The 25,149-nt window shown below is 59.4% G+C and overlaps 1 protein-coding gene across 7 annotated transcripts in view; it reads right to left on the reverse strand.

Annotated features, from left to right (window-relative positions):
* The window catches only part of HDAC4 (histone deacetylase 4), a 162,025-nt gene that overhangs the window by 50,649 nt on the left and 86,227 nt on the right, over positions 1 to 25,149 (reverse strand). For all 7 annotated transcript variants that reach the window (XM_058665205.1, XM_058665203.1, XM_058665201.1 and 4 more), the window contains 2 exons: positions 19,386 to 19,457; positions 666 to 910 (listed from right to left, as the gene is read on the reverse strand). In XM_058665205.1, coding sequence (XP_058521188.1) covers positions 666 to 910; positions 19,386 to 19,457 — 317 coding nt within the window. The remainder of the gene's footprint in view (positions 1 to 665; positions 911 to 19,385; positions 19,458 to 25,149) is intronic.

Genomic DNA, 25,149 nt, shown 5'->3' on the forward strand with positions numbered 1-25,149 from the left:
CGTTACAACACCCGGCTGCTTAGAAGGTGGCTCTGGGACCTTCATCTCGTCTCGTGTGGCTCTGGGAACCCCATGACCGTGTACCCTCCCCATCGCCATGTGTGCCTCCATGTGGTCCAGGTGTCAGCTGCTCACGGTCAATGCCTCACTGAGTGCAGCTAACACACACCCTCCCTGGCAGTTTTATCACAGAACCCAGGATTCAACAGAACATGTGCGGGGAGCAGGCAGCAGAAAAAGTTGTGGATGTTTCTGACACTTTGTTTAAATGAAAATACTCTTCTAATTACAAAAGGTCAGTGGGGAGAAATCCACAACATACAGGAAAGTCAAGGAAGAAGCAGGGACGGGGACACGTGTCCCCAACTCCAGCTGACAGTCAAGGAAGAAGCAGGGACGGGGGACACATGTTCCCCCCGCTCACTGCTGACTCTCCTGGCACCTCTTCTCGCTGCCCATGCACAGAAGGCCAGACTTCAGGATCAGGACAGAGTGAAACCCACAGCTTCTCTTGGCCCACGCAAAGGTCCCCCGTGCAGCTGATCCAGGACAAGATTCCTGACCCACAGGCTTGTGGCTGACCTGGAGGGGCTGCCTCCCGTGAGACCCCACCCCACCTGGCTCCAGCCGCTGCAGGAGGACGCGGCCAGCAGCAGCGGACCTACCTTCATGTGCTCATGTAGCTGGGCCTCGTGCTGCCGCGACAGCTGCTCGTGCTGCCGCTGGAACTCGGCGATGAGGACCTGCCTCTGCAGCTGCTGCTGCTGCTTCAGCGCAAGGAGCTCCTGCTGCAGCCGCTGCTCCCGCAGCGCGGGCTCGGCCACGGGCAGCACAAATGGGTGGTCCAGGCGCAGGTCCATGGGCACAGCCGAGGGGGCCACCTGCAGGGGCAGAGCCGCGGCCACGTCCACTGCAGAGAGAGCAGAGCAGTCACTGCTGGGCACGGCCAGCTGGGCTCCTACCCGCCCGCAGCCCTCCCCAGGTCCACTGGCCGCCGTCCAGGGAGGCCCTGGGTGGAGAGGCCTGTGACGCGCGCCCCGTAAGCAGGCCGTAAGCATGGCACCCGGCGTCCCGGGGCTGCACTTGTGTGCTCCAGTGTGGAAGGTCAGGCCGGGGACGCAGGGCCTCTCTCTGACCCTCCCTCAAAGGCCTCTGAAGGCCCAAAGGCTTTGCTGACGTCATTCTGAAGACTGGCAAGTGAGAAACAAAGAGAAAGGACCAGGCCAGCAGAGCAGAGGTTGAGGCCGGAACTCCGGGCCCGCTGGCCTGGCCTGCCTCCTCCTCACCCCTCGCAGCCACTTGAGAGCTGCGTGAGCCACAACAGTGAGCGCCAGTGGTTGGACAGGTGCACGGAGCAGAGGCCATGTCCGTGGAGAGCAAGTGCCCTTCTGGGCAGGCTGTTTACACACTAGGGCCAGTGACAGATCCTGGCTGCGGCCTGGGATCCGGGCCACACTGATGGACACCCACAGCAGGCTGTGACTCTGCCCAGGGCAGACACAAAACCCATCCTGACCCTCAGGATCAGCACCCGGGTGAAGGGAGAAAGACAACGCACAGTGGTAAGCTAAAACGTACCGAGGTCAGAACCCCTGCCTCATGGGCTCCTTTCCAGACCACTCAGCTCCTGAGAGAGCCCACCTGTGACCGGCTTCACCCCCAGTCAGGTCCTCACATGTACCCCAGGGACACGCCATCTGTCACACAGACACCACACACTGCTTCCTGTTTCCCACAGCAATCAGCTCACTGCCTAGTCCACACGGTCACCACCACGCCTTGTCACACACCAGCTGTCACACACAGGACCCTGTTACCTGTTATACTAAGACAACAGTCACCATCACGCCTTGTCACACACCAGCTGTCACACACAGGACCCTGTTACCTGTCACGAGTATGCTTTGTCACACAGCACCTGCCACCTGCTACACTCTCAGTCAACAGTCACCATCACGCCTTGTCACACACCAGTTGTCACACACAGGACCCTGTTACCTGTTATACTAAGACAACAGTCACCATCACGCCCTGCCACACACCAGCTGCCACACACAGGACCCTGTTACCTGTCACGAGTATGCTTTGTCACACACTACCTGTGAAGACACTCATCCATCACACCTATCAGCCATCAACCACTACTTGTCACCTGTCACACACAGCTCACTGGCTGTACATGTGACACTGCAGACACGAGGAGGCCTGGAGGCTGGCACCCTCTACATGGTCACACATGAGGCCAAGGCAGAGGGAGGAGGCATGGCCTTGGCTTTGCTCGCTGACTCCTAGACAGTGGCCCTGTGGCTCGAAGCCCGACTCCAGTTCACAGACACTGGCTGCAGATGGCCTCAGACCAAGTCCCAGCGTGAACCCCGTTTCTGGGAAAATTACGCTTCCCAGCCCCCAGCCTGCTGACTCGGGCAATACGGGTCTGGCACACTGCTGCTGAGGCCAGTGTCCATGCAGGGGGCCAGAGCTGGCCCCGGGCTGTGGCCTTCTCCTGCCGAGGCAGGGTGTGCTCAAGGCTCCAATCCTGGACCTGCCAGCCCCAAACTCTCTGGGAGCCTCGTGTCTCCCAGCGGAGGGCAGCCATTGTGCCCACAGACCTGGGTGCAGAGGCAAGCTGCTCAACATGGGAAGCTCCTGGGTTCCTGAGGCCTAACGTCACCATCACCCCATCTCTGTGCATTGCTGACCTGGCTCCTGACCTGTCCTGCCACGGCCCCTGTCTCCAGGGTAAGCTAGGCTGGCAGAACCCACGAGTTGGGCCAAGCTTGGCTACCAGGGGTGGCGGGCCCTTGGGTCACACGAGGGGGCTGGCTCCTTCCTTGGGTGGCCAAGGGGTTCTTGACTGTCAACAGTCAAGAGGTACCACTGCCCACATGGCTGGAAGAAAGGCAGACAGCTGCGTGGAGGTGGTGTGGCCAGGAGCAAGGTAGTCTGAGTGTCCTCGTCCCTCGCTAGCCGCTGTCCCACAGACGGCAGCCTCTCCTCCTCCAGTCACATGTGACAGGCACAGCTAGATCAATAGCAGCCCAGCCCCAGGACAGGCATGGGCGGAAAGAGGAGGAGACGGTCGGTGGCTGGGCCCACAGCCGCTGCGCCGACTGCTCTGCCCACACTGATGGGCCCAGAGATGGTCCCTGCTGGCCTGTCAGTAAGGACAGCACGGTCCTTCCTGGGGCGTAAACAGCAGCGATGGGGTGTGCATGGCGCAGGGTGGGGCCATGAGGCCATCCTGTTCCTGTCTGGTGGTTCAGGGAGGTCTCTCTAGGCAAATCGGCATGCATGACCCATCAGGGAGTTCACTGCTTCTCAAGCAAGACCCCACTCGGCGAGGATGTGCCTAGGTGACCAAAGGCCTCACTAGAGACCCCCTGCTAGCCCAGCACCATGCAGCTCCATGTAACAAAACCACCTTGCAGTAGGTCCCTTTTCCCACACAGCCTGGCCACAGCCCCACACAGACCCTGCCGGGATGGTCTCAGCTCAGCTAGGGGAGGCCCTGGGCAGGGGCCTGGATTGCAAGGAGAGCAGCCAGGACCTAAACCAGTGCTCCCATGGGGTACCAGTGTCAGATGGCAGCTTAACATATGGTGCCATTCCTAAATACTAACTTTCAACATTTTTTTGGAGGCTCGTTAAGGCTCTCTGAGTAGGTGGACATTTCTTCTTCCGAGGAATCTGCAATGACACAACCTGGGAGCCCTGAGCTCTTGGTGTGCGCCCCGTCAACAGGTGGGCACAGCTCTGTCCAGGTCTCTGCCTACGGCCAGCCCCACCAGCCCACAGGAGGTCCAGGACTCATGCCTGTTGCCCTGACACAGACCCCATCTCTGGCTCCAAAACAGTGGGGAGCCTCCAGCCCCTGCCACCAAAGTCCCTTGGCGGCCTGCAGACATGCCCGCACGGCCCCCCATGACCCATGGTGGCCTTTCTGGGCCTCAGCAGGGATAGCCATGCCATTCTGAGTGTGCTGTGTGCAAAACAAATAACGTGAAACTCCACGCCATGTGTAAACCAGAGTGTGTGCTCACACAGAAGTGCAACACACTGACGCTGCTCACCGTGCCTCCCAGCCCCAGGTCCACACGGACAGTGGGAGGCTCCTCCTGCCCGGCCTAGTGGCCGAGCCCTCCTGCTGAGTGCTTGAGCAGCACAGGCGTGGGTCAGCTTCCAGGGAGGAGTGAGCACAAGAGCTGGGGACAGCGGAGAGGGGCAGCTTCCTTTGGCCTCTAGACTCGCAGGGACACCAAGGAACAAGTGTGTGGCTTCAAGTCGGCTCGAAGGGGAGCAGCCCTGCGGTGCACCTCCACCACCCAGCATGACCTGGGTGGCCCAACAGGAAGCAGCTGTGCCTGTTGCTGGGGCAGAGGCGTGAAGCCTCTGCCTGGCCCAGGGCCGGCATGGGGTTAAGCTCTGCCTTCCCCGTCCCAAGGACCAGGCCACCTTCTCCACCGGAGGAAGCAGAAAGCAGCACTAAGGAAATTTCAGGTGGCCCAGCCTGCCAATACCACTACATCTGCAGGCCCAGAGTGCAGGGACCCCGGGGTGTAGGTTTCTCGCTCCTCAGGAGGCCAGTGGAAGCCCTGGGTGGGGGCTGGGGCCATGCTGCGTGCGCAGGTGTGGACCAGTCACCACTCAGGCTGGGCACAGTGCGTCACGGTGTGGCTATTCCTGTATCAGAAACCCAGGAGATGCCGCGGGGCCCGGGGAGGATCCCGGCACCTTTGACCCGGGGTGCCCCAGGGAAAACAATCAAACCTTCTCTACTATGGGGACGCGGTATGCAAACGATGCCTGTATTCTCACGAATGTTCTGCGGGAGACTAAGAAGCTGCTGCTATAGGTTGTGCCTTGAGAGACCGATGAATGCCAGCGGCTCGTGACGCCAGCGCCAGCACAAGGGGCACATTCAGGCTCCGCCAAGAGCGAGGCCGGGCTGAGGAGGAGTGCAATCACAAACAGAAACTGCCAGCCGCCCCCCAGCCTCTCCCACAGCCACTGCCAGGGAGGAGGTCGGCTCCCCATGACTCCAACGCAGCCCGTTTGGCACGACACCATCTCACGGCCCACACAGACAGGGACCACAGTGACACTGCCCGTAGGGGTCAGCGACCTTTTCAGAGAAAGTGACTCACTCAGAGCAAGAGCATAAAAGAGGCATTTCTGACTCATGGAAACAATAGGTATCACAACCCCGTGACCACAGCACTTGGTGCACATCTGGGGGCGAGTACTGGAACCTGCTGGAACACTGCCCATCTTATGCAAATCACCCCACACTGAGGCACACTTGTGGAGACCAAGGACAGTAGTGAGACCCACTTGGGGCAGTCCTTCCCCAACACTCACGGCTCTGTGGGCTGAGGGTGCTGGAGCCCCTGTGTCTGCAACAGATCAAGGCGACACCCAGATCCTGGGCTCTCCACTGGGGCATCCATGCCGACCAGCACGGGTGCCCGACAGCCACGGGGCAGGAGCCAGGGCCACCTCCAGATCTCAGAGCCAGCTAGCTGGGAGGTCCGCAGGAAGGAGCGTCACCAGACAGGGGCAGCAGGCACCACATGTTCAGGTGCCCGAGTACCAAGGAAGGCCCAGGCAGACACACCTGTGCAATGTGAACGCAGGCAGTGTAGTGGGGCCAACCCTGCACCTGCTCCCACAGGACTCTGGGGGCCTCCTCCTCAGGCTCGTGCCCGGGTCTCCCCACTGATGCACATGATCCTGCATTTGCCCTTCAGGATGCTGTGGCTGAAGGTGTCACACCTCTGCAGTAAAAAGAAATGCTGCCAATGGGGAGGCCTCACGACAAACAGGACACCCTTTAGTGTCCCCTCCTGTCAACCTGCAGGATTCCTGTCGGGCACTGCGCTCACTGTCCCGTCAACCTGCAGGATTCCTGTCGGGCACTGCACTCACTGCCTCCTTGCGCCTGAATCGCAATGCCCTGGGATGGTGGTCCCTGGGGAAGGGCCAGTGTGTTCCCCTGGCTGCCTGTGGAACAGCCCCTTGCCCCTATGGCTTGTAGAAATACAGTTCTCACCATGCGAAGCCCAGGCTTGTCGGTGTCTCTTTCTAGTACTGCCAAGGGGTGGGGACTCTTGGGGCATGCTACCTCCCTCTCCCCTCGCACCCTCCAGTAGTTTATGCTCTGCTCGTGTGAGATCTTTGGATGCCACATTTTAACCTCAGCTTCTCATGATCTCTGTCTCAGGTGGCAGGTCAGCGAGGCCCATTCCAAGGACAGTGGCCCTGGGCACCCAGTGTCATGGCCCCGTCCTGGTTGGCAGGAGTTGATGGGGACGACATAGCTGGCTCTACAGCCTGCGCCCTGGCACTTCTCTCCTTAGGCGCTGCCTTCCCAAGCTGCTGGTTCCGGGGCTCAACTCGGCTGCAGCCTGTGGGGCTTCTGCAGGTGGAGCATCCCCTCCCGTCTCAGGCCAGTTGTGTGCACACATGTGTGTGTCTGCATGTGCACACGCGTGTGACTGCGTGTGCAACTGGCAGAGACGCCATCAGCACTCTACAGTGCACAGACTGAGAGGGACTGCAGGGAACGCCACGTGACGTGGAGAGGAAATCCACACGGCACTTCTCTCCCTCATTTAGATGAACATACGAAACACCAAAGAAATGCACTTCCGCTAGCAATCCACCGCAATTCAAGCTGTGCTTGAAAATAAAAACACGGCTGAGAAGAGGCTGCTTGGTTTTGTACTGTTGTGTTTGCAAGTAAAATGAAAATGTGAAACGAAATGCAACTAAACGTAAAACATGAACGCACTGGGGACGCACACAGGGACTGTTTAACCTGGAGCTGGCGGAGGGACGGGCAGCGCCGCCGAGCAGGTCAGGGAGGCACGGGGACGAGCGCCAGCTCCTGGGGACATCTGCCTGCACTGCGGTAGGAAGTGGATGCTGCAAACACGAGCCTCTCCCCTGGGGGTGCTCCAGGTCACTTTCTCTTTCCCGGAAAGCTCCGTGCCAGGGCAGGCTCACCCCCACCTGGTCCTGGGAATGAGGACAAGCGCACTGGTGTCGCCCAGCCCGGCTGCTGGCACAGGAAAGTCTCTGAAAACCTGTTTTCATGTCTAAAACCGCAAGGCCGCAACAAACCCAAATGTGCACCTTGTGACTCTGATCCCCAACAGGCCAACTCCCAGCAGCTCCCCAAGATCCTCAGGTCACTGTGCAGACCATGGCCGCCTGTCCTCCTGCAGTCCAGCCAGGGCCCTGCCTGGGACCAGACCTCCCCACCAGCCGCAGGCAGGAGCTGAGGGCAGGAGCTCTGCTAGGTAGATGGGCAGATGGAAAAAGCCTACTCGGTGCTCAAACTGGAAGCAGAGCTTGCTCCTTCGGAAACCAGGAAGAAAGTGAAGTGCCAGCAACATTCAGCACCCATGGGCACTGAGCAGGGGCCAGTCGTCCGCCTAGGACACGCACACCACTGAACTGCCACCGGCCACATGTGCTGCTGCCTAGAACAGAGGTTTGGAGCTGGACCCTGAGTGACCTCTGGGACTCAAGGGTGCCTCCTCACCTGGCCCAGGCCCCAAACCCCCAGCACAAAGCAGGTGCAGACTCCAGGATCCACCTGACTCTGCTAGTAATAGAGCTTGGGAAGGGCTTGCACATGCCAGGCACATGGGGCCACGCTGGAGTCACCACTTCTGGAAGAGGTGGGGTAAAATCCCAGCTCTGGGAGGTTAGGAGAGGGAAGGAGGGTGAACGAGGCAAATGAGATGGACGAGCCGAGTCAAGCGAGTGGAGAAACGCCCGGGCCTGGGGCAGCGCGGGGGTGCTGAGGGCAGAGGGCTGGCCACTGGGCTGCCTGCACAGCACCCTGTGCCCTGGTCCCAGGCTGCACTGCTTGGTTCAGATGGGAGACCCAGCCCGTGGGGGCATTCTGCACAGCAGTCAGCTGTGGGCAGTGAGCGCCCTGGACAGGACACCTGGCAGGCCCTGCGGGGCACAGACATGGGCGGAGTGCTCAGGTGCTCATGGTCCCCACTCTGCTGCCAGACACTGGCATGTCCACGTTCAACCTCAGGCCAGATCACGGCCAGGTCACAGCCGGGTGCACCTCAAACAGGCTCCACTCTGGCCTTGCTGGGGCAAAGCAGGGTCCCCTGCGTGGCACGTGGATGAACCTCCCCTTTCCAGTCTTTCAACAGCCAGGATGTGATGGTTACTCAGCTCACCCCTGGGCCAGGCTGCACCCCGTGTCTGTGCCTGGAACCCCTCAGGCAGGCTAAGGGCTACCCCTGGGCCAGGCTGCAGGCCATACAGTGTCCTGTGTACTCAGAGCCCAACACTCTCAGTGTCTACAATGCAGCCACCCCCACCCACTGCCCCGTCACTTAAGACACACTGGACACTGCTCCGCCTCTTCCTCACCCCTCCACTGGGCACCCAAAGCCAACTGTATGAGCCTCGCTGTCCCCCAACCACCTTTCCCCAATGGCCTTCAGCCCTCCCTCGCTGCCTCCCCCCAACCCCAGCCTCCACCCTTGATTGCTGGGAGAGCCCAGAGGGTCTGAGGTGGCTGCGGCTGCCCAGAACCGGACAGAGACAAGTGAGCAGGGGGCCTGGGGAGCACGGAGGATGCACACAACACAGCGTGAGCCTCAAGCACTCTGCCGAGTGGCCAAGTCCAGACCCAGCGAGCCATGGCAGCAGGTGCCCACCCAGGCTTTCACCCAGAGAAGGTGAGGAACAAGGAGAGGAGGCAGAGCGGCCACAGGGCCTCAACTGCACAAAGAGGGCAGTGCCAACCGACGACAGAGCACAGGTGAGTGGCAGGGGTCAGTGGGAGAGCGAGGGCCCTGGAGGGCCTCTTCCCTGGTGGCAGCCGGCCAGACAGGAAGAACTTCAGACCAAGAGACACATCGATATATAATAGTTACAGACACACACACATGAACAGTTACACACACACATAAAGTTACACAGACACAAACAGTTACACACACATAAACAGTTACAGACACAGACACATAAGCAGTTACACACACACACACACATAAACAGTTACAGTTACACATAGACACAGAAAGTTACACAGACACATAAACAGTTACAGACACAGACACATAAACAGTTATACGCACACATAAACAGTTACACAGACACACACGCATAAAGTTACACACACATAAACAGTTACACACGCGCATAAACAGTTACACACACAGTTACACACACATAAACAGTTACACACACATAAACAGTTACACACAGAGACACATAAACAGTTACACACACATGAACAGTTACACACAGTTACAGACACACACACATAAACAGTTACAAACACAGTTACACACAGACACATAAACAGTTACACAGACACACACGCATATACAGACAGGAACACTATACACACACCAATATACTTAGACATACATGCAGACACAGACACACATATACACACGCATAATACATATACAGATACAGATACCAACCAAAAACACACACCCAAGCTCACTGCCAATACACTGGCATACAACATATCTACAGACGCCCAGGTACACACACACTGATTTAGATACAACTGACACCAATTCACACACACACACACACATAGATACACAGACACATTGACAGACACGCACACCCAGGGTGAGCAGTGGGCTTGCCACTGCTGCTCTTGCCTGGTTCCCCAGCCCAGCAACCCAAAAAGAACCCAGTGCAGAGCTTCCGGACAGACTGTGGCCTGGCTCGCCAGCACACAGGTGCAGCCGCCGAAGCAGGCACTCTCGAGACACAGCAGGCCCTGGGCTCTCTCGTCAACTTTCCTGCTGGCCAGCTCGAAGTCTGGGGAGACCCTCGCCAGGTGCCCTTGGCTTGGAGGCCTCCGGGGCGGGAGACCCTCGCCAGGTGCCCTTGGCCTGGAGGCCTCCGGGACGGGAGACCCTCGCCAGGTGCCCTTGGCCTGGAGTCCAGCCAGACCTCTTTCTGAATCACCAGGCTGAGTGTCCCATTATAGCAACGAACTGAGTAAAACACCCAGAAACATGAGGAGACAGAGACCTGGGCATACAGTGGCCAAACTAGGCGACACAGGGACCCTGCAAGTGTCCTGCCAAACACTGCCTCCTGTAACCAACAACACATCACCAATACAAACAGCTTAGGAGCCTCTGAAAGCTGAGCCTGAAAATATGGTCTTACCCACCTGAGCTCTTAACCGATGCATCTAATCGGCACCATACCCGGATCACAGGGCGCTCAAGGGAAAGTGGGAGGAGAGGAAGCAGCAGGAGGGACCGTGGGGCCAGACGGAGCTGAGGGAAGCCGGTGTGCAGTCAGCTGATCAGGCAGGTGAGAAGATGCCAGAATTGAGGCTATCGCTCAGCAACCAGTCCACAGGACAAGAACAAGCGCTCACTAGGAAAGAGCTTTCAGAGTTCCCACAAGCAAGGAGGGGACAGAGCACACAGCCCCAGGCCAGCCCCACGGTGACTAAGGGCAGTGAGTCCAGCCGCTCTGTTCACAGCCTTCCTGTCTCTACTTCTCATCACATCCAGCAAACTTTCTCATCAAAATGGGAAATGAGTCACACACTTTCAGAAACCTGTGTCCCCCAACATGTCGAGTTTAGAAAAGCTAATTCCACAGTCACCGGAAGCACCAAGACGGGACAGTCTTATGCCGAATGAGAGACAGAGACAGAGTAAGGAAGATCTTACTGCCACTGGGTCACCCCCCAGCTAGGCTGAAGCCAGGAGCCAGCAGCTTCTTCTGGGTGGACCGGAGGCTGCCCAGGTGCGTGGGAGAGAGGGTGAGGCTGCAGCCTGCCCCTCCCGCCCCCCAACCACAACACTTGTGCTGAACTGATGTTTCATGAGTCACCTCCCGTCACCCACAAAGAACTTCAAACTGAAGAGCAGCTCATCTACACATGTGACGTTTTTACAACACAAGAAGGCTTTACCACTGGCTACTCCCGAGATGCCCGCAATAGCCAAGCCGCACCGGGCTGAGGCAAGACCATGTGGGTCTCCAGCGCCTGGGCCATCACGTGGGGAGTCAGAGCTGGGCTCGCCCGCCCCTCCGGTGAACTCACCCCAAGCTGCAGCCCAACGCCAACGCCCTGCACCAGCCCTGTCAGCTCCTCTGGCCGGCCTCTGACGCTGCGTGTGCATTTTGAAAGCTCAGCCTGACGGAGCTCATGTCACCTCAGTGGTCGGGACACCCCAGGCGGCCGGGAGCGGCACACCCTGCTGGCAGCTGCGCCCTAGCTCAGGTCACCTCGGTGGCATCTACCTAGAGGCGACTCCCTGCTGGAGGGCATCAGGCCAAGGGCACTCCCTCATTCTTTGACCCGAGGCCCAGGCAAGCAGCAGACTGCTCCCCATGCCCACCTGAGACTGTCCTCAGAGCACTGCAGAAAACCCGGCCTACGCTCCTGATGCTCTGTGTCCCTGGGGGAAAGGCCCACCTGCTGGAAATCCCTGTGCCCTGACTGGGCAGGAGCTGCAGGTCACAGCTAGGTGAGAGGCTGGCAACATGGCCCTCCTGCAGTGCCTATGGGCACTTCCCAGATGCTCTAGACAGACAGTCCGGACAAGCGTGCCCGAGGCCCACACAGGCTGGGGCTGCCCCCACACGGCTGGCCAGCGTCCAGAAGGAGGCGGCTGTGCAGCAACAACACCAGGGCAGCGAGAGGCTGCAGTGGATCGCTGCATGCTGACTCGGCTCTCCCCCGTTGGGCCTTTCAGGAAGCAGGTGTTGCGGCTTCACATCGGCAAGAAAACAGGTGGCGCTCCTCACTGCGAGCACTGGGCAGGACTCAGAGCCAGCCACGCCCCCAGAGACACCCCAGGCCCTGACACGCTGCACAGCCGGCTGCTCCTCTCCCCACCCACACGGCGGTAACTACAAGTCACTCTCAACTCGGGTAAAAACACATCATCTCAGAAATAAAAAGTGCCCGTAGTGCGGGGGTGGGGTGTCACTTCTGCAGCACCTTGCCATCTCGGTCACACAAGTGCCTTTCGGAACTTGCGCTCGGCCAGCTTCAAGGGCAGCATAGGACTTCACTACAGTGTTGGGAGCGCACAGGAAACACGTTCCCTCAACAGTAATGTCTCAGAGAGGTGAGAACACTTGGGGGTTAGTGGGCGAGGGTCAGAGGCTGGGCAGGAGCCAGGGGCAGCGGCAGGCCAGGGCAGGGTGACTTTGCCCAGGACAGGCTCCCTATGGCTCCCTGAGCCTTCCACTTGGCTTTCCCACCACAACTAAGGTAGGGTGAACTTGGGGTGACAAGCAACAGTGCATTCCCTTTCAGGGGAGGGACTCCGTGGGCAGCAGGCAGCGTGGGCATTGGGGCAGGGAGGGCATCCATGTGGAGGGAGCCTCCAGCCTTGGCCTCCTACCAATGATGGAACACCTCTGGGTAACATCTGCTGGTTAACACGCAGTCCCGTGATGATGGGCAGGAAGGGCCTGTCCGTAGCTGCTGCCCTGGCTACAGTGTGGCAGCAGAGCCCAGCCACTTGGGAGCAGGCACTGTCTGAATGGGTGCCAGAAGCAATGCCCTCGCTCTCACTCCCATGGGGGAACAAGCCCACACTGCTCCCTGAGCCACACCTGCCCACTCAGCACTCATCTCTCCCAGGTCGGGTCTCCAGGCATCACAGCTTTGGGTCACTTGCTGCAAGCCCGTAACTCGTCTGGCAGCCTATCCAGCTGCAACTTCCACAAACGTTGAGACTGCCAGTCTCTAGAACCTGAACCACTCTGCCGAGTGTGACCTCTGCTGCCCCCCAGGGCTGCCACAGCCCCTCTGCAGCTCACTCACCCCTCCAGGAGCCCCCGCCTCACAGAGCCAGAGCCTAACTGCCTGCCATGGCCAGCCCCAGGGCCAGGTCAGTAGGGACCCGGACTGGCAGGGCTCCTGGTTCCCCTTATGCGCCAGCCAAGCCCTTATGACAGGACACCGGGATGGCCTCAGCTCCAGCTTCATACGTCACTCAGGATCTCTGTGACCATGGGGTCCGGCTTGGGTCTCCCCACGTGTGAGGACCAGCGGTGAATGCCTCCTTAGACACAGTCATTTTCCATTCCCAGGGGCCAGGGTGAGACGGGGACTCGAGGCAGTGTGGTCCCTAGAGCCCTGGGCTAGTGCTGGCTAGACTGCAGGCACCTGTGAGGGGTAAGGTACCATGATGGCGGCACAGGCTCCGAGACGACGCTGTCCAAAGGAAAGGACACCCCCAGCTGAGTACCACCCATAGCCCAGCTCGAGTGTCTCCCTGGCCATCAGCCCCACGAAGGGGACAAAGAAGACACTGACCTGACCTCCCCAGCACCTGTCCCTTATTTTCAGCACGCACGCCACCGCAGGCCCTGCCACCGTGAAGCTGCCAGCCAGTCAGGGGCCAACTCAGCACAGCAGGTCCTCTGAGGGTGTGAGCACCGGGAGGCACTCCACACGGGCAGTGAGCGCTGGGGCCCGTGGCCCCGTACCACGCACACCCATGCTGCAAACAGGCACGTGGCAAACAGCAGGTGCTGAGCACAAACAGCCCGGACAGCAGGCCACATTCTCTTCCTGCAGGTGCTGGGGTTCTAGCAAGAACACAACGGGTAGGCAGAGTCAGGAGAGGACATGAGCTCAGCTGGCCCTGGGCAGCCACCAAGAGCTGCAGAGGTGGTACTGGCGAAAAATGACAGTGGGTAGTCACCTTACTCTGTCCATGGTCCACTGCATGGCATGTGGGTTGTGAAAAAATGTCGCAGGGGCCTGATAAGTGCTGAGTCAGGTTAGATCCCCACCTGTGGTACCCACATAATGTACAGGTGATGGTTTGAGCCTTGGCTGCTCAACTTTCAATACAGTTCCCAGCTTGTAGCATGGAAAAGCAATGGAGGATGGCCCAAAGCCTGGGTCTCTTGCATGTAAGACCTAGAGGAAGCTCCTGGTTCCTGGCTTCAGACTGGTTCGGCTCTGCTGTTGCAGCCACTTGGGGAGTGAAACAGCAGGTAAGAAATCTTTCTCTCCTCTTGTAACTCTGCCTTTCCAATACACATACATCTTTTAAAAGAAGACATTACTAACACAGCCAGCACACTACCGATGGCAAACCATGGCAGTCCCACAGCGGGCCTGTCTTCCAGCAGCTGCAGGCCTCAAGCAGGTGTGGCTTTTCCAGCTAAGAGGTCCCAGGATGCACACAGACCTTGACGGGCAAGCTGCCGCAGGACCAGACCAGAAGAGCCAAGTTCTGGGCCTAGATTCCCAGCACCCCACCTCTCAGGCAGCTGGCAAAGGCCAGGTTCCTTTCTGGAGGGCCAGTGACCAGGCCAAGGTCTCCTGGAAGATGCTGCCGAACAGGAACAGCCACCAGCATCCCCTTTGGAAACACAGAGCCCATCTGTCTTGGGGTACATGCTCCCCTGAAGAGGTGTACACAGTGGGCTTTCTGCTGGCAGGAAGGCCACTGTGGGAGCAAATCCCCAAATCCCCAACAAAGGGGCAGATGGCCAGTACCATGGGCAAACACCAGCCACACTGTACTGCGAGAGACAGGGGCTCCTACTGAGGCTCCTAGAGGGACAGCAAGCTCCCGGGCAGACCCCAGTGCCTCCCAGCTGTGTGCACAGCACTGACAGGGCAGGTGCTGGGCCCTCCGCAGAGGCCCTGTCAGCATTCTGCTGTGCGGCCTCCCAGCTTCCCCTGCTTTGGAGTCAGCCAAGAACTCCACGGAGATCACTGCAAAGGCAGAGAGAAAGGGGCCCTTCACGCTGGAAGACGCAGCAAGCATGGTAGCCGAGCTGGGGAACCTGCTGGGGAGCTGCCGCCCCACCTTAAACATGCCTTTGTGTACACTCTCCTGGGGCATGCATCGCCAGGGCCAGGCAGCTGGAAATCCCTGTGACCCTTTCAGGCAGGAGCCCCAGTTCCCAGGCCTGCCAGCTGCAGCCCAGGCAGTGCAACACAGCAAGGCTCAAGCTGGCAGCCTCCACCTAGGAGTGCTCAGGGCTCTTGGTGGGAGCACTACTTCCTGTGTTTGTGCCCCTGAGAGGACATACCAGAGGGATGGTCTCCCAGCAGGGGTACCAGGGCTGCCCCGCATTGGGAGTGGGGTGGGGTCTGTGTGGGCACTGGTAGGCACGGAGAGACATGGCAGTTTCTGGGGAGCCAGAGGCTCATGAACATTCAGCGACGGAACCAAGGACCACTCAGCAGCACACCCAGCCAGGAGATGGCAGCTGGCCCCAAGCCAGAAGGGCTCTCAGGGTCCCCTGATCAGCTCCTAACTACACGGTACACAAGGCCTCGTGGGAAGAAGCCCCGCTCACCAACAGGCATTGGCCGTGCCCGCAAGCCACCTGCTGGAGGAAAGAGGACTCTCCCTTTAGGCTCTCAGAACATGAGCAACGGATGTTTCGTTCCCAAAAGTGCAAACAAATGATCTTATTGGGGGTTTTTATATTCTATATTTTACTGCTCTCCAAAATTAAAAACAAGCAAGCAAGCAAAAGACAAAGCAAAAGCTAAGCAGGCAAGGTGCTCAGCAGGTGCCACGATCTTCCCAGGCAGCAGACGGAAGGGCTCGGCCCTCACCCGCACGCAGGTTCTCAGTGCACGCCACGGAGCAGCAATGGCCCAGGGCAGCAAAGAGCTGATCCTGCACCCTTCCCCTGACCGGGGCTGCTGGGCAGCTCACAGTCCCTGCAGGAATGGCTCCAGGGATCTCAGACGACTGTGTCCTTGCCACTGCCCCGTCTGACACTCCAGATGGCCGCCCTGGGGAGGTGGCCTGGCAGTCCTAAGTCCCTCACACCACTGAAGGGGCAGGCACTGCAGCTTTGCACAGAAACCATAAGGGCAGCACACGTGGGGCCAAACAGCAGGAAGAGAAGCAGAGACAGGATGCAGGGGCCACACGTGGACACATTCCTAGGACAAAGCCCTTCCAGAAACCATGTGATGCGTCAGCACACATCAACAAAGCAATGTGAACAGTGAGTGCTTGAGGTGCTCCCACACGTGAACAGTGAGTGCTTGACGTGTTCCCACATGTGAACAGTGAGTGCTTGAGGTGCTCCCACACGTGAACAGTGAGTGTTTGAGGTGCTCCCACACGTGAACAGTGAGTGCTTGAGGTGCTCCCACACGTGAACAGTGAGTGCTTGAGGTGCTCCCACACGTCAACAGTGAGTGCTTGAGGTGCTCCCACATGTGGACAGTGAGTGCTTGAGGTGCTCCCACATGTGGACAGTGAGTGTTTGAGGTGCTCCCACACGTGAACAGTGAGTGCTTGAGGTGCTCCCACACGTGAACAGTGAGTGCTTGAGGTGCTCCCACATGTGAACAGTGAGTGTAGTGACGTGTTCCCACATGTGAACAGTGAGTGCTTGAGGTGCTCCCACACGTCAACTGCCTACAGCAGTGCTTCCACATGGGAACACTGAGCCTCTTCAGTTGTACCCCTCTTGTGGCTTCACACGCCCTGTGCTGTTTCCTGTTCGTGGCTCGTGATACACCGGCTGCATGGCCCTGAAAGCTCCACCCGCACCTGGGTGCTGTATGTCACACGCAGGTATGACTCCACAACCCAGAGTGTTACAGTGCTTATTTCTGCATTCCACAGAACCCGCGTACAGGCTGCAGTTGGGAGTGGGATCACAGGACATGTTCCTAGGGCCATGTTTCTCCTACTGTTTATTTAAGAAAAAAAAACAAAAAGTCTATTTGAAAGATACAGCAAAACAGAGAGAGATTGAAAAAGAAAGATATCTCGCATCCACTTTCACTCCTCATTTAATAGCTGGTGTAGGTCTGGCTAAAGCCAGGACCCAGCAGCCTTTTCTGGGTCTCCCGGAGGTGCAGGGGCCCAAGGCTTTGGGTCGTCCTCTCCTGCTCTCCCTGGGCACAAGCAGGGAGCTGGGTCAGAAGTGGAGCAGCTGGACCTGAACAGGAGCCCGTGCGGCATGCTGGCACTGTAGGCGGGGTCTCCACCGCAGTTCCACAGTATCCGTCCCCCAGGTTCCTGTTCCTTGGGCCATGCTTCTGACTCCCCAGGAAAACGCAGGGCCAGCAAGGAGCCCTGTCCCAAGCTGGGCCTGGGTGTGGGCCTGCCTGTGCACCAAGGGGACATCTGAAGGCACCCCCAGCCTGATCTGCAATCTGGTGTTCCGTGTACAGAACATTCCAGAAGCACGTGCTGTGATGGGGTCACAGGGGCAGACAAGTGTTCTGCCTTTTTAAGTGGTTTATAAATAGATTTTTCAAAACAGGAAAACAAATTGGGAAGGAGGGCAAGTCTCACTACACAGCGGAAGTGAAGAGGGGAATGGGACAGACAAAGCCAGGAGCACTCTCCTTTTCCTCCAGCCGACTTCCGCAGCCCGAGCATCTGAGAGGACGCAGGAACATGGACAGAGCCAAACTCCTTAGGCCTGAGCCTAAGCAAGTGCGGACACCATCACGACAGTGCTGACCATGCTGTCAGGGAGGACCCTTCCCGTGGGAGGTCAGGGCTGTGTGTGGAGGTGCAGTTCTCCAGAAGGCCCCCTCACCATTTGGGGTGTCATTCCCCTGGTGGTCTCTCATTGCTGCTATATGAGGGGCTCCAATTCTACTGAGAGGCCCGATCACCTATGGGGGGCATGCATCTTCCTGTTAGATGCAAGGAGCATGTTTCCCCTGTTGGACACCCCACCACCATGTGGGGGAACACCTTCCCCTGTCGGACACCCCATCACCATGTGGGGGTACGCCTTCCCCTGTCAGACACCCCATCACCATGTGGGGGTGCGCCTTTCCCCTGTCGGACACCCCACCACCATGTGGGGGCGCACACTCCCCTGTCGGACACCCCATCACCATGTGGGGGTGCGCCTTTCCCTGTCGACACCCCACCACCATGTGGGGGTGCGCCTTTCCCTGTCGGACACCCCACCACCATGTGGGGGTACGCCTTCCCCTGTCGGATACCCCATCACCATGTGGGGGTACATGTTCCCCTGGCCGACACCCCATCACCATGTGGGAGTGCACACTCCCCTGTTGGACACCCCATCACCATGTGGGGGTGCACACTCCCCTGTTGGACACCCCATCACCATGTGGGGGTGCACGTCCTCCTGGCAGACACCCCATCACCATGTGGGGGTGCACACTCCCCTGTTGGACACCCCATCACCATGTGGGGGTGCACACTCCCCTGTTGGACACATCACCATGTGGGGGTGCACGTCCTCCTGGCAGACACCCCATCACCATGTGGGGGTGCACGTCCTCCTGGCAGACACCCCATCACCATGTGGGGGTGCACACTCCCCTGTTGGACACCCCATCACCATGTGGGGGTGCACACTCCCCTGTTGGACACCACATCACCATGTGGGGGTGCACGTCCTCCTGGCAGACACCCCATCACCATGTGGGGGTGCACACTCCCCTGTTGGACACCCCATCACCATGTGGGGGTGCACACTCCCCTGTTGGACACCACATCACCATGTGGGGGTGCACACTCCCCTGTTGGACACCACATCACCATGTGGGGGTGCACACTCCCCTGTCAGGCCCCCATCTGCACTGGCGAGGGAACTCACAGGAGGATGAGGCTGAGGGCCAGGCAGCCTGCTTTGTGGCCAGGATACTGAGGCCCATGCAGAGCTCTCTCCTACTGCACAGTGCCCACGCAGATCTGACCTCTGCAGAGGGGCATCACCGTCCCCACCCGAGGCAGGGGAAAACATGGGGCTACACGGTCACCTGCTTGGGCTGGGGCTAGCACAGACGCCTGCGCTGCCCTCACAAGTGGCCGGAAGTGTGGTCCCCTGGGGCATGGCACCTTGGCAGCACGTGTCGGGCACTAACCCACTGACAGGCCCATGCTTGGAGGAGCACCAAAGCTTGCTCCAGGATGCCCCATTACACAGGGGATTGGCATAGGCCACGAGGACACAAGAGGAAGTGCCAGTCTTGATGTGTCCTCTGGAGTATCTGCGAGGCATCCCGTGCCCCCCCAGCAGGGGGACAAAGGACACACACAGCCCCAGGGGCTCCGCGTGGCCCCTTAGCAGCCTGGGGAATTTCACCCACACCCTGGGCAAGGGAAACCCTCCAGACAGTGAGGGGAAGGAAGGCCAAGATGGGCCCTGGGGTCTCAAGTAGCTGCTCTAGAACTGGATGCTGTGGGGCAAAGGTCACACAGACCCAGGTCTGCTGGGCTGGGTGGGCACGCCTTCGAAGCTGGCTGCCCGGCTGCAGGCCTGGTGCGCTCCACCGGGCCAGAGCTCGCTGCAGGCTTACAGCTGCAGCCCCCAGCATTTCTTCACCTCATTAGTCCTCACCCTGCTGGAGAGCATGGCCTCTCGCACCCCCGGGGCTGGCCAGGCCCGTCATGCTCACTTACCAGTACCAGGCATGTGGCTGACACGCGGCGGGTTCAGCAGCTCCACCGGCTGGTCACGGCCCGAGAGTCCATCTGCACAGAGAACAGAGCAAGCAGCAGCTGAGCCGGGCGAGGTCTGGGCAGTGCAGGGGCCGCTCCGAGACAAGGCGCCACAGGCGTCCCTCGGGAGCCCACGCAGGAAGTGGACGGCCCCTGTGGAATGACCAAAGCCGTCCCTAGGGGAGGTGCAGCAAGGCCAACACCTGGCCCGAGGGCCGTGCAGAGCCAGTCTCCATCCCTGTGCTGGTCAGAGCATCAGAGTAGAGGAATGCCTGGCCCACCCCGGGGCCAGCAGAACTGCAGCAGACCTGTGGTTATGGGTGCCGGGACTCACAAACATACTTTGAGCAAAGAGCCTCCAGGGCCCGGATGCGAATCCAGTTGAGGACCTGGCTCTGTCACCTCCCTCTTCCTTTCCAGTGTATACAGAAAACAGGAAAAGCACATCACATGACGCACAGAGACACCTCCTTCACCCACTGACTGCCGACCACCTGCTGCAAGTCAACCCACAGCGCATCCTGAGAACTCGGCTCAGCCTGCAGTGGCCACAGCGCCAGGCCCAGCTGCCCAAGCTCTCCCCCTGCACTGCTGTGTCCCGTACACTCTGTGCCTTCCGGGGCCGCGCAAGCCGGGGGGGATGGGAACTCGGTGGGACAGGGGGAAGGAACTGGGCTTCTGAGGGCAGCACTCCCACTGGCCCCGGTGGTCCCTCCTCTGCAGGCTGGGATCTGGGAACGCTGTGCTCCTGGCCTTCTTTGTTTCTGAGCCCTTCTTCAGGTAGGCAGGTGGCTTTCCAAACAGGCAGACTAGGACGGGCTGGACTTCGGCCTCTGTTCTCTCCCAGGCACGGGGGGGATGGAAAGACTCAGCCTGCGTAGGCATCAGCAGACAGGGGAGCAGAACGCCCCATCGTGCACGTGCGGGTGCAGTGTGCCAGGCGGCCATGGCACTGGGCTTGGTTTCCAAGCAGCCAGCACAGCAGGGCAGCAGACTTCCCAGCAATTGTCCTGCGAGTGTCCTGGGAGTTCAGAATCCAAGCTCAGAGGCCAGGCAGAGCCCGTTAGCGGGCCGGGAAGCCCGCCCTGCAGCAGAAATGCAAGCTGCCTGCGAGCCTCTGGAGCTGCCTGGGAGTGGGGCACCCTCAGGGAGGGGCACATGCCAGGGGATGCCCCAGCATCGCCCTCCCTGGGTCTCTGAAGGGTAAGCAGTGAGCACACTGCACCTCAGCAGAGGACAGAGGCCCTGCCACACCTGAGCGCAGCCCTGGGCGCCCGCCCGAGACAGAGGGCAGAGCGGGCACTCCTCACTCCCTCCATGGGCACTGCAGCGCTAGTGGGCGCAGAAAAGCCTTCCCACAAGCCCGTCACCTGTGCTTCACTCTGTGGGTTCACTTATCGGCGGTCAACCACAGTCCTAAGGTATCAGGAGGAAATTTCCAGAAAGGAGCAGCTCACAGGTTTAAGTGTGTGCCGTTCTGAGCAGTGCAGTGGGACATACACCCCTGACCGGCCGGCCACCAAAGAGGCCACCGGGCATTGGGCAGACACAGAACCTCTGTGGCCTCCCCAAGTGGCCTTCGTGGCAGCACACCCAACACTGCACTTGATACATCACGAGCATTCTGTACGTCCTGTACTGTCACAGGAAGGGCTCATGGAAAATGGAATTAAGATATATTTTGGGGTAAAAGGTATGAGATCCGTTTACAGTTCCTCACAAGGTGTGTTTTCTGATGACTTGCGGAATTCCCCTAACTCCTATAGCACAGCAGTTGTCAGCTGGTTGGTGCTGTGTTAGCTCCCAAGCCACAGACTGCACTGGCTCACGGGCACATGGGAAACGAGCCCACTCCCAAACCTCAGAAGGGACTGCTTCAGGGGCTCACTCCAGGACACGCAGGTCACGAGGCAAGGCCAAAGCGGCCCTGTGCCCAGGTGCGCCTGTTCAAGCCTGCTCCTGGGGCCTGCAGGAGCCCTAAGGGTTCCCAGGGTCCTTCCCGGCCTCAGCCCTACTCCTGGGGCACCAGTCTTCCTGGGAACTGACCTGCCCCGTGGCACTCAGGGGACCCTCCCTAGGTTGTCTCCTGGCCTAGCCGTGGCATAGACTGAGCCAGGGAAGCCAGGGTCCCCAGGAACAGGAAGAGGCACCAAGCACAGCCAAGGATGCCAGGGCTCTGAGGTGGGAGCCAGGGCAAAGGCCAGATTTCCCCAGCTTCCCACAGAGGAACGGCCTGGCGGGCACCGTGGCCCAGGCCTGGCAGCCTCAAACTCTGTGCACAGAAATACAGTCTGCAAGGGGTCTGACCCAGGGAGCGCCTGGGGAGGGACCGAGTGGGGTGGGCAGGACAACACACGGGTCCTGCGAGGTCCAGTGGTGACGTGGCTGACAGTGGCTGCAGAACAAGGTTTTGGCCTGTGCCCCTCTGCTTGCTGCTCCCATGCAAGTCCCACACCCGCCCTACACGTGAGGCAGACGCCACACCTCACTAGCGGACGCGCCGCTATGGGAAGGCCACAGCACGGTGGCTCCTCGGGTCACTGCTCAGCTCGTTTGGACTGCAGCTTCCCTCCAGCCCTTACAGCTGACCCAGCAGGCACTGCTCTCTTCATGGCTCACCTGGTGGGAAACACCCAAGTTCTCTAATACGGACGCCCCGCCCATGACAGGACGAGCAAGTGCTGTGGGTACCTCCGGCACAGCTGCTGGTGGCAAAGTGCGCTCACCTGAGAGAAGGGAAGGGCCAAGCGGGCCTGTTGTCCCGTCAGGGCAGCCTGACGGACACGGAGGGCAGCCAGGCTGATGCAGCAAGCCTGACTGTCTGCGCTAAGAATCCTGGTCATCCTGGCTGCTCCACTTCCACTCAGTTCCCTGCTAGCATGCCTGGGAAGGCAACAGGCGAAGGCCCAAGTGCTTGAACCTGCAAGCCAGAGGGAGATCCTGACAGCGCCCCCGGCTCTCGGTGTCCAGCTGGTCTAGACAGGGCCTTCTGGGGGTGAACCAGAGCTGCAAGATCTCACCTGTCTCTCCAATTCTCACTGACACGTTGCCTTTCAAATAGAAAAAGAAAATAAACCTTTCACGGAAAGAATGCCGTGAACTGTAAGTACAGTAAGAGGAAATGCGGGTGGGAAGGGGCGTGCTCGGGGGCCCAGCACCGCGAAGGTCAGAGGCACCAGCCGCGTGCTCAGGCAGGGCTGGGTACCTCCTCGCCATGACAAAGGGACAACAGTGGCCACAGGCAAAGAACATTTCAGAGGCAGTAAAATCAGCCAAAGCTAGAGTGTGGGTCTCAATTAGAAGGCAGTGTGTGTGTGTGTGTGTGTGTGTGTGAAGATGTGAGGAGGCTGGAGTGTGTGTGTGAGGATGTGAGGAGGCTGGTGTGTGTGTGTGTAGGCTGGAGTGTGTGTGTGTGTGTGTGTGTAGGCTGGAGTGTGTGTGTGTGTGTGTAGGCTGGAGTGTGTGTGTGAGGGTGTGAGGAGGCTGGAGTGTGTGTGTGTGTGTGTGTGTAGGCTGGAGTGTGTGTGTGTGTGTGTGTGTAGGCTGGAGTGTGTGTGTGAGGGTGTGAGGAGGCTGGAGTGTGTGTGTGTGTGTGTGTGTGTAGGCTGGAGTGTGTGTGTGTGTGTGTGTAGGCTGGAGTGTGTGTGTGAGGGTGTGAGGAGGCTGGAGTGTGTGTGTGAGGGTGTGAGGAGGCTGGAGTGTGTGTGTGAGGGTGTGTGTAGGCTGGAGGGTGTGTGTATGAGGATGTGAGGAGGCTGGTGTGTGTGTGTAAGAGGAGGATGTTAGGAGGCTGGAGTGTGTGTGTGTGTGTGTGTGAGGAGGCTGGAGTGTGTGTGTGAGGGTGTGAGGAGGCTGGAGTGTGTGTGTGTGTGTGTGTGTGTGAGGAGGCTGGAGTGTGTGTGTGAGGGTGTGTGTAGGCTGGAGGGTGTGTGTGTGAGGGTGTGAGGAGGCTGGTGTGTGTGTGTGAGGGTGTGTGTAGGCTGGAGTGTGTGTGTGAGGGTGTGTGTAGGCTGGAGGGTGTGTGTGTGAGGGTGTGTGTAGGCTGGAGGGTGTGTGTATGAGGATGTTAGGAGGCTGGTGTGTGTATGAGGGTGTGAGGGTGTGAGCATCTGCTGTGTGTGCTGTGAGGAGAAGCCCTGCCCACTACATACTTGTGACTTCGGTACCACACAGCTGCCCGCGGCATGGCAAGCGGCGAGCAGAAGCCCAAAGCTGTGAAATCAGTGGGCATACCCCAGAACTAGCTCATTCTTCCGTTTGTGCATGGAGTTCTTTCCAAACTGAACCTCTGCAAAGGACTCCAAGAACAAATCTCTCTCCCCCCGTGGTCGCTGAGCCTGCTGGCCCTGCCCTCCCAGCGGTCCTCCTCTTCACTGAACCCAACACACCCATGCTAGCTGGCGCAAAAGCTGACACGCAGGCACTGACTTGTAAAACATGGGGACAGGCTGGACATAGGAGCCCTGGGCCCAACGGGACTGAGAGCCTGCAGGCCAGGTGCAGCGGCCCGTGTTGGCAGGCACACTGCCTGGCGGTGTTCTCAGGGAGAAACCAGAGCTGGTGAAGCGCTGCCTCACCCAAAACCATCTAAGGTTCAGCCACGCTCCAGGAAGCACCAGCTGTGAGAAGGACACAGAGGACTCTGGCTGCCAACCCGAGGAAAAGGCCCAGGAAAAGCCCAGCCACAATAACCAGGAGCTGCCCAGGCGGAGAATAGAGCCAGGTGAGCTGTGGTGTTGGGGTAAGCTCTAGGAGCCAGTGGGGGAAGCAAGACAGCTGCTCCCCAGTCACCTCCCTCCTGGCCAGCACTCCGGGTCATTGGGCACAGCGAGGCTCCTCTCAGGAGCGGAGCTCGGCTCTCGGGCCAAGCCGGCCTGCTTGGCTGGCTAGCAGAGCTCTGATACACCAGGAGAAGCGCCCAGCCCACCCCGGCTCCTGAGCGCAGGTCCATCTGCCTACTTCCCAGCTGCCCCGGAAGGAGCTGGAGCATGGGAGGGGAACAGAACCTCAGAGGTAAGGTGTGCACTTTTCCCAGAGCACAGCAGTGGCCGTGCAGCCACTGGCGGGAATGGCCCTCAGGAAAGGTTGACCCGGGCCACGGCCATCTGCCAGCGGCAGCCTCAATGCCCCCTGCGCACGCTGAGAGCCCTGCAGCCCGCAGGCACAGCTCCTGGCGCATCTCCACCCGCCTGCTTCCTGTCGTCCCTGAAATCCAACTGCCTGCACAGAGTACACTGCCCATGGACAGGCAGGCCTGACCCCACTGCTGACCCCCTAACCCAGCTCCTCACGGGGGAGACCGGGCTGACATGCAGCGGCCCTCCATCCTGGTCACATCACAGCAGGCCCCACCCAGGCATTAGGGCAGGGAACAGGCTCTCCTGGAAATGTCAGAGGCTGGAACCGCCTTCCAGCCAGCCCCTCCACCCTAAACCTTTTCCACAGCACAGTAGGAGCCAGGCCAGCACCCACCGTGTGCGGGAGTGGCAGGGGGTGGGGCTAGGTGCTGGCTAGGAAGGGTGCCTGAGAGATGAGCCACTGACCCCCACAATAAACCCCAAACTGCCTTTGGAAGAGAGGCTGGCAGCACAGGGCAGGGAGGGTGTGGGGCCCAGGCCACGGACGCCACCAACAGGGCAACCACACAATACTTTGCTCCCTGGAGACAAAGGCCCCTGACACAGTCCTCAGCAGTGACTGTTCATGGTCACAAGTCAGTGAGAAG

Source organism: Ochotona princeps, chromosome 5 (assembly GCF_030435755.1).
Source record: "Ochotona princeps isolate mOchPri1 chromosome 5, mOchPri1.hap1, whole genome shotgun sequence".
NCBI lineage: Eukaryota > Metazoa > Chordata > Mammalia > Lagomorpha > Ochotonidae > Ochotona > Ochotona princeps.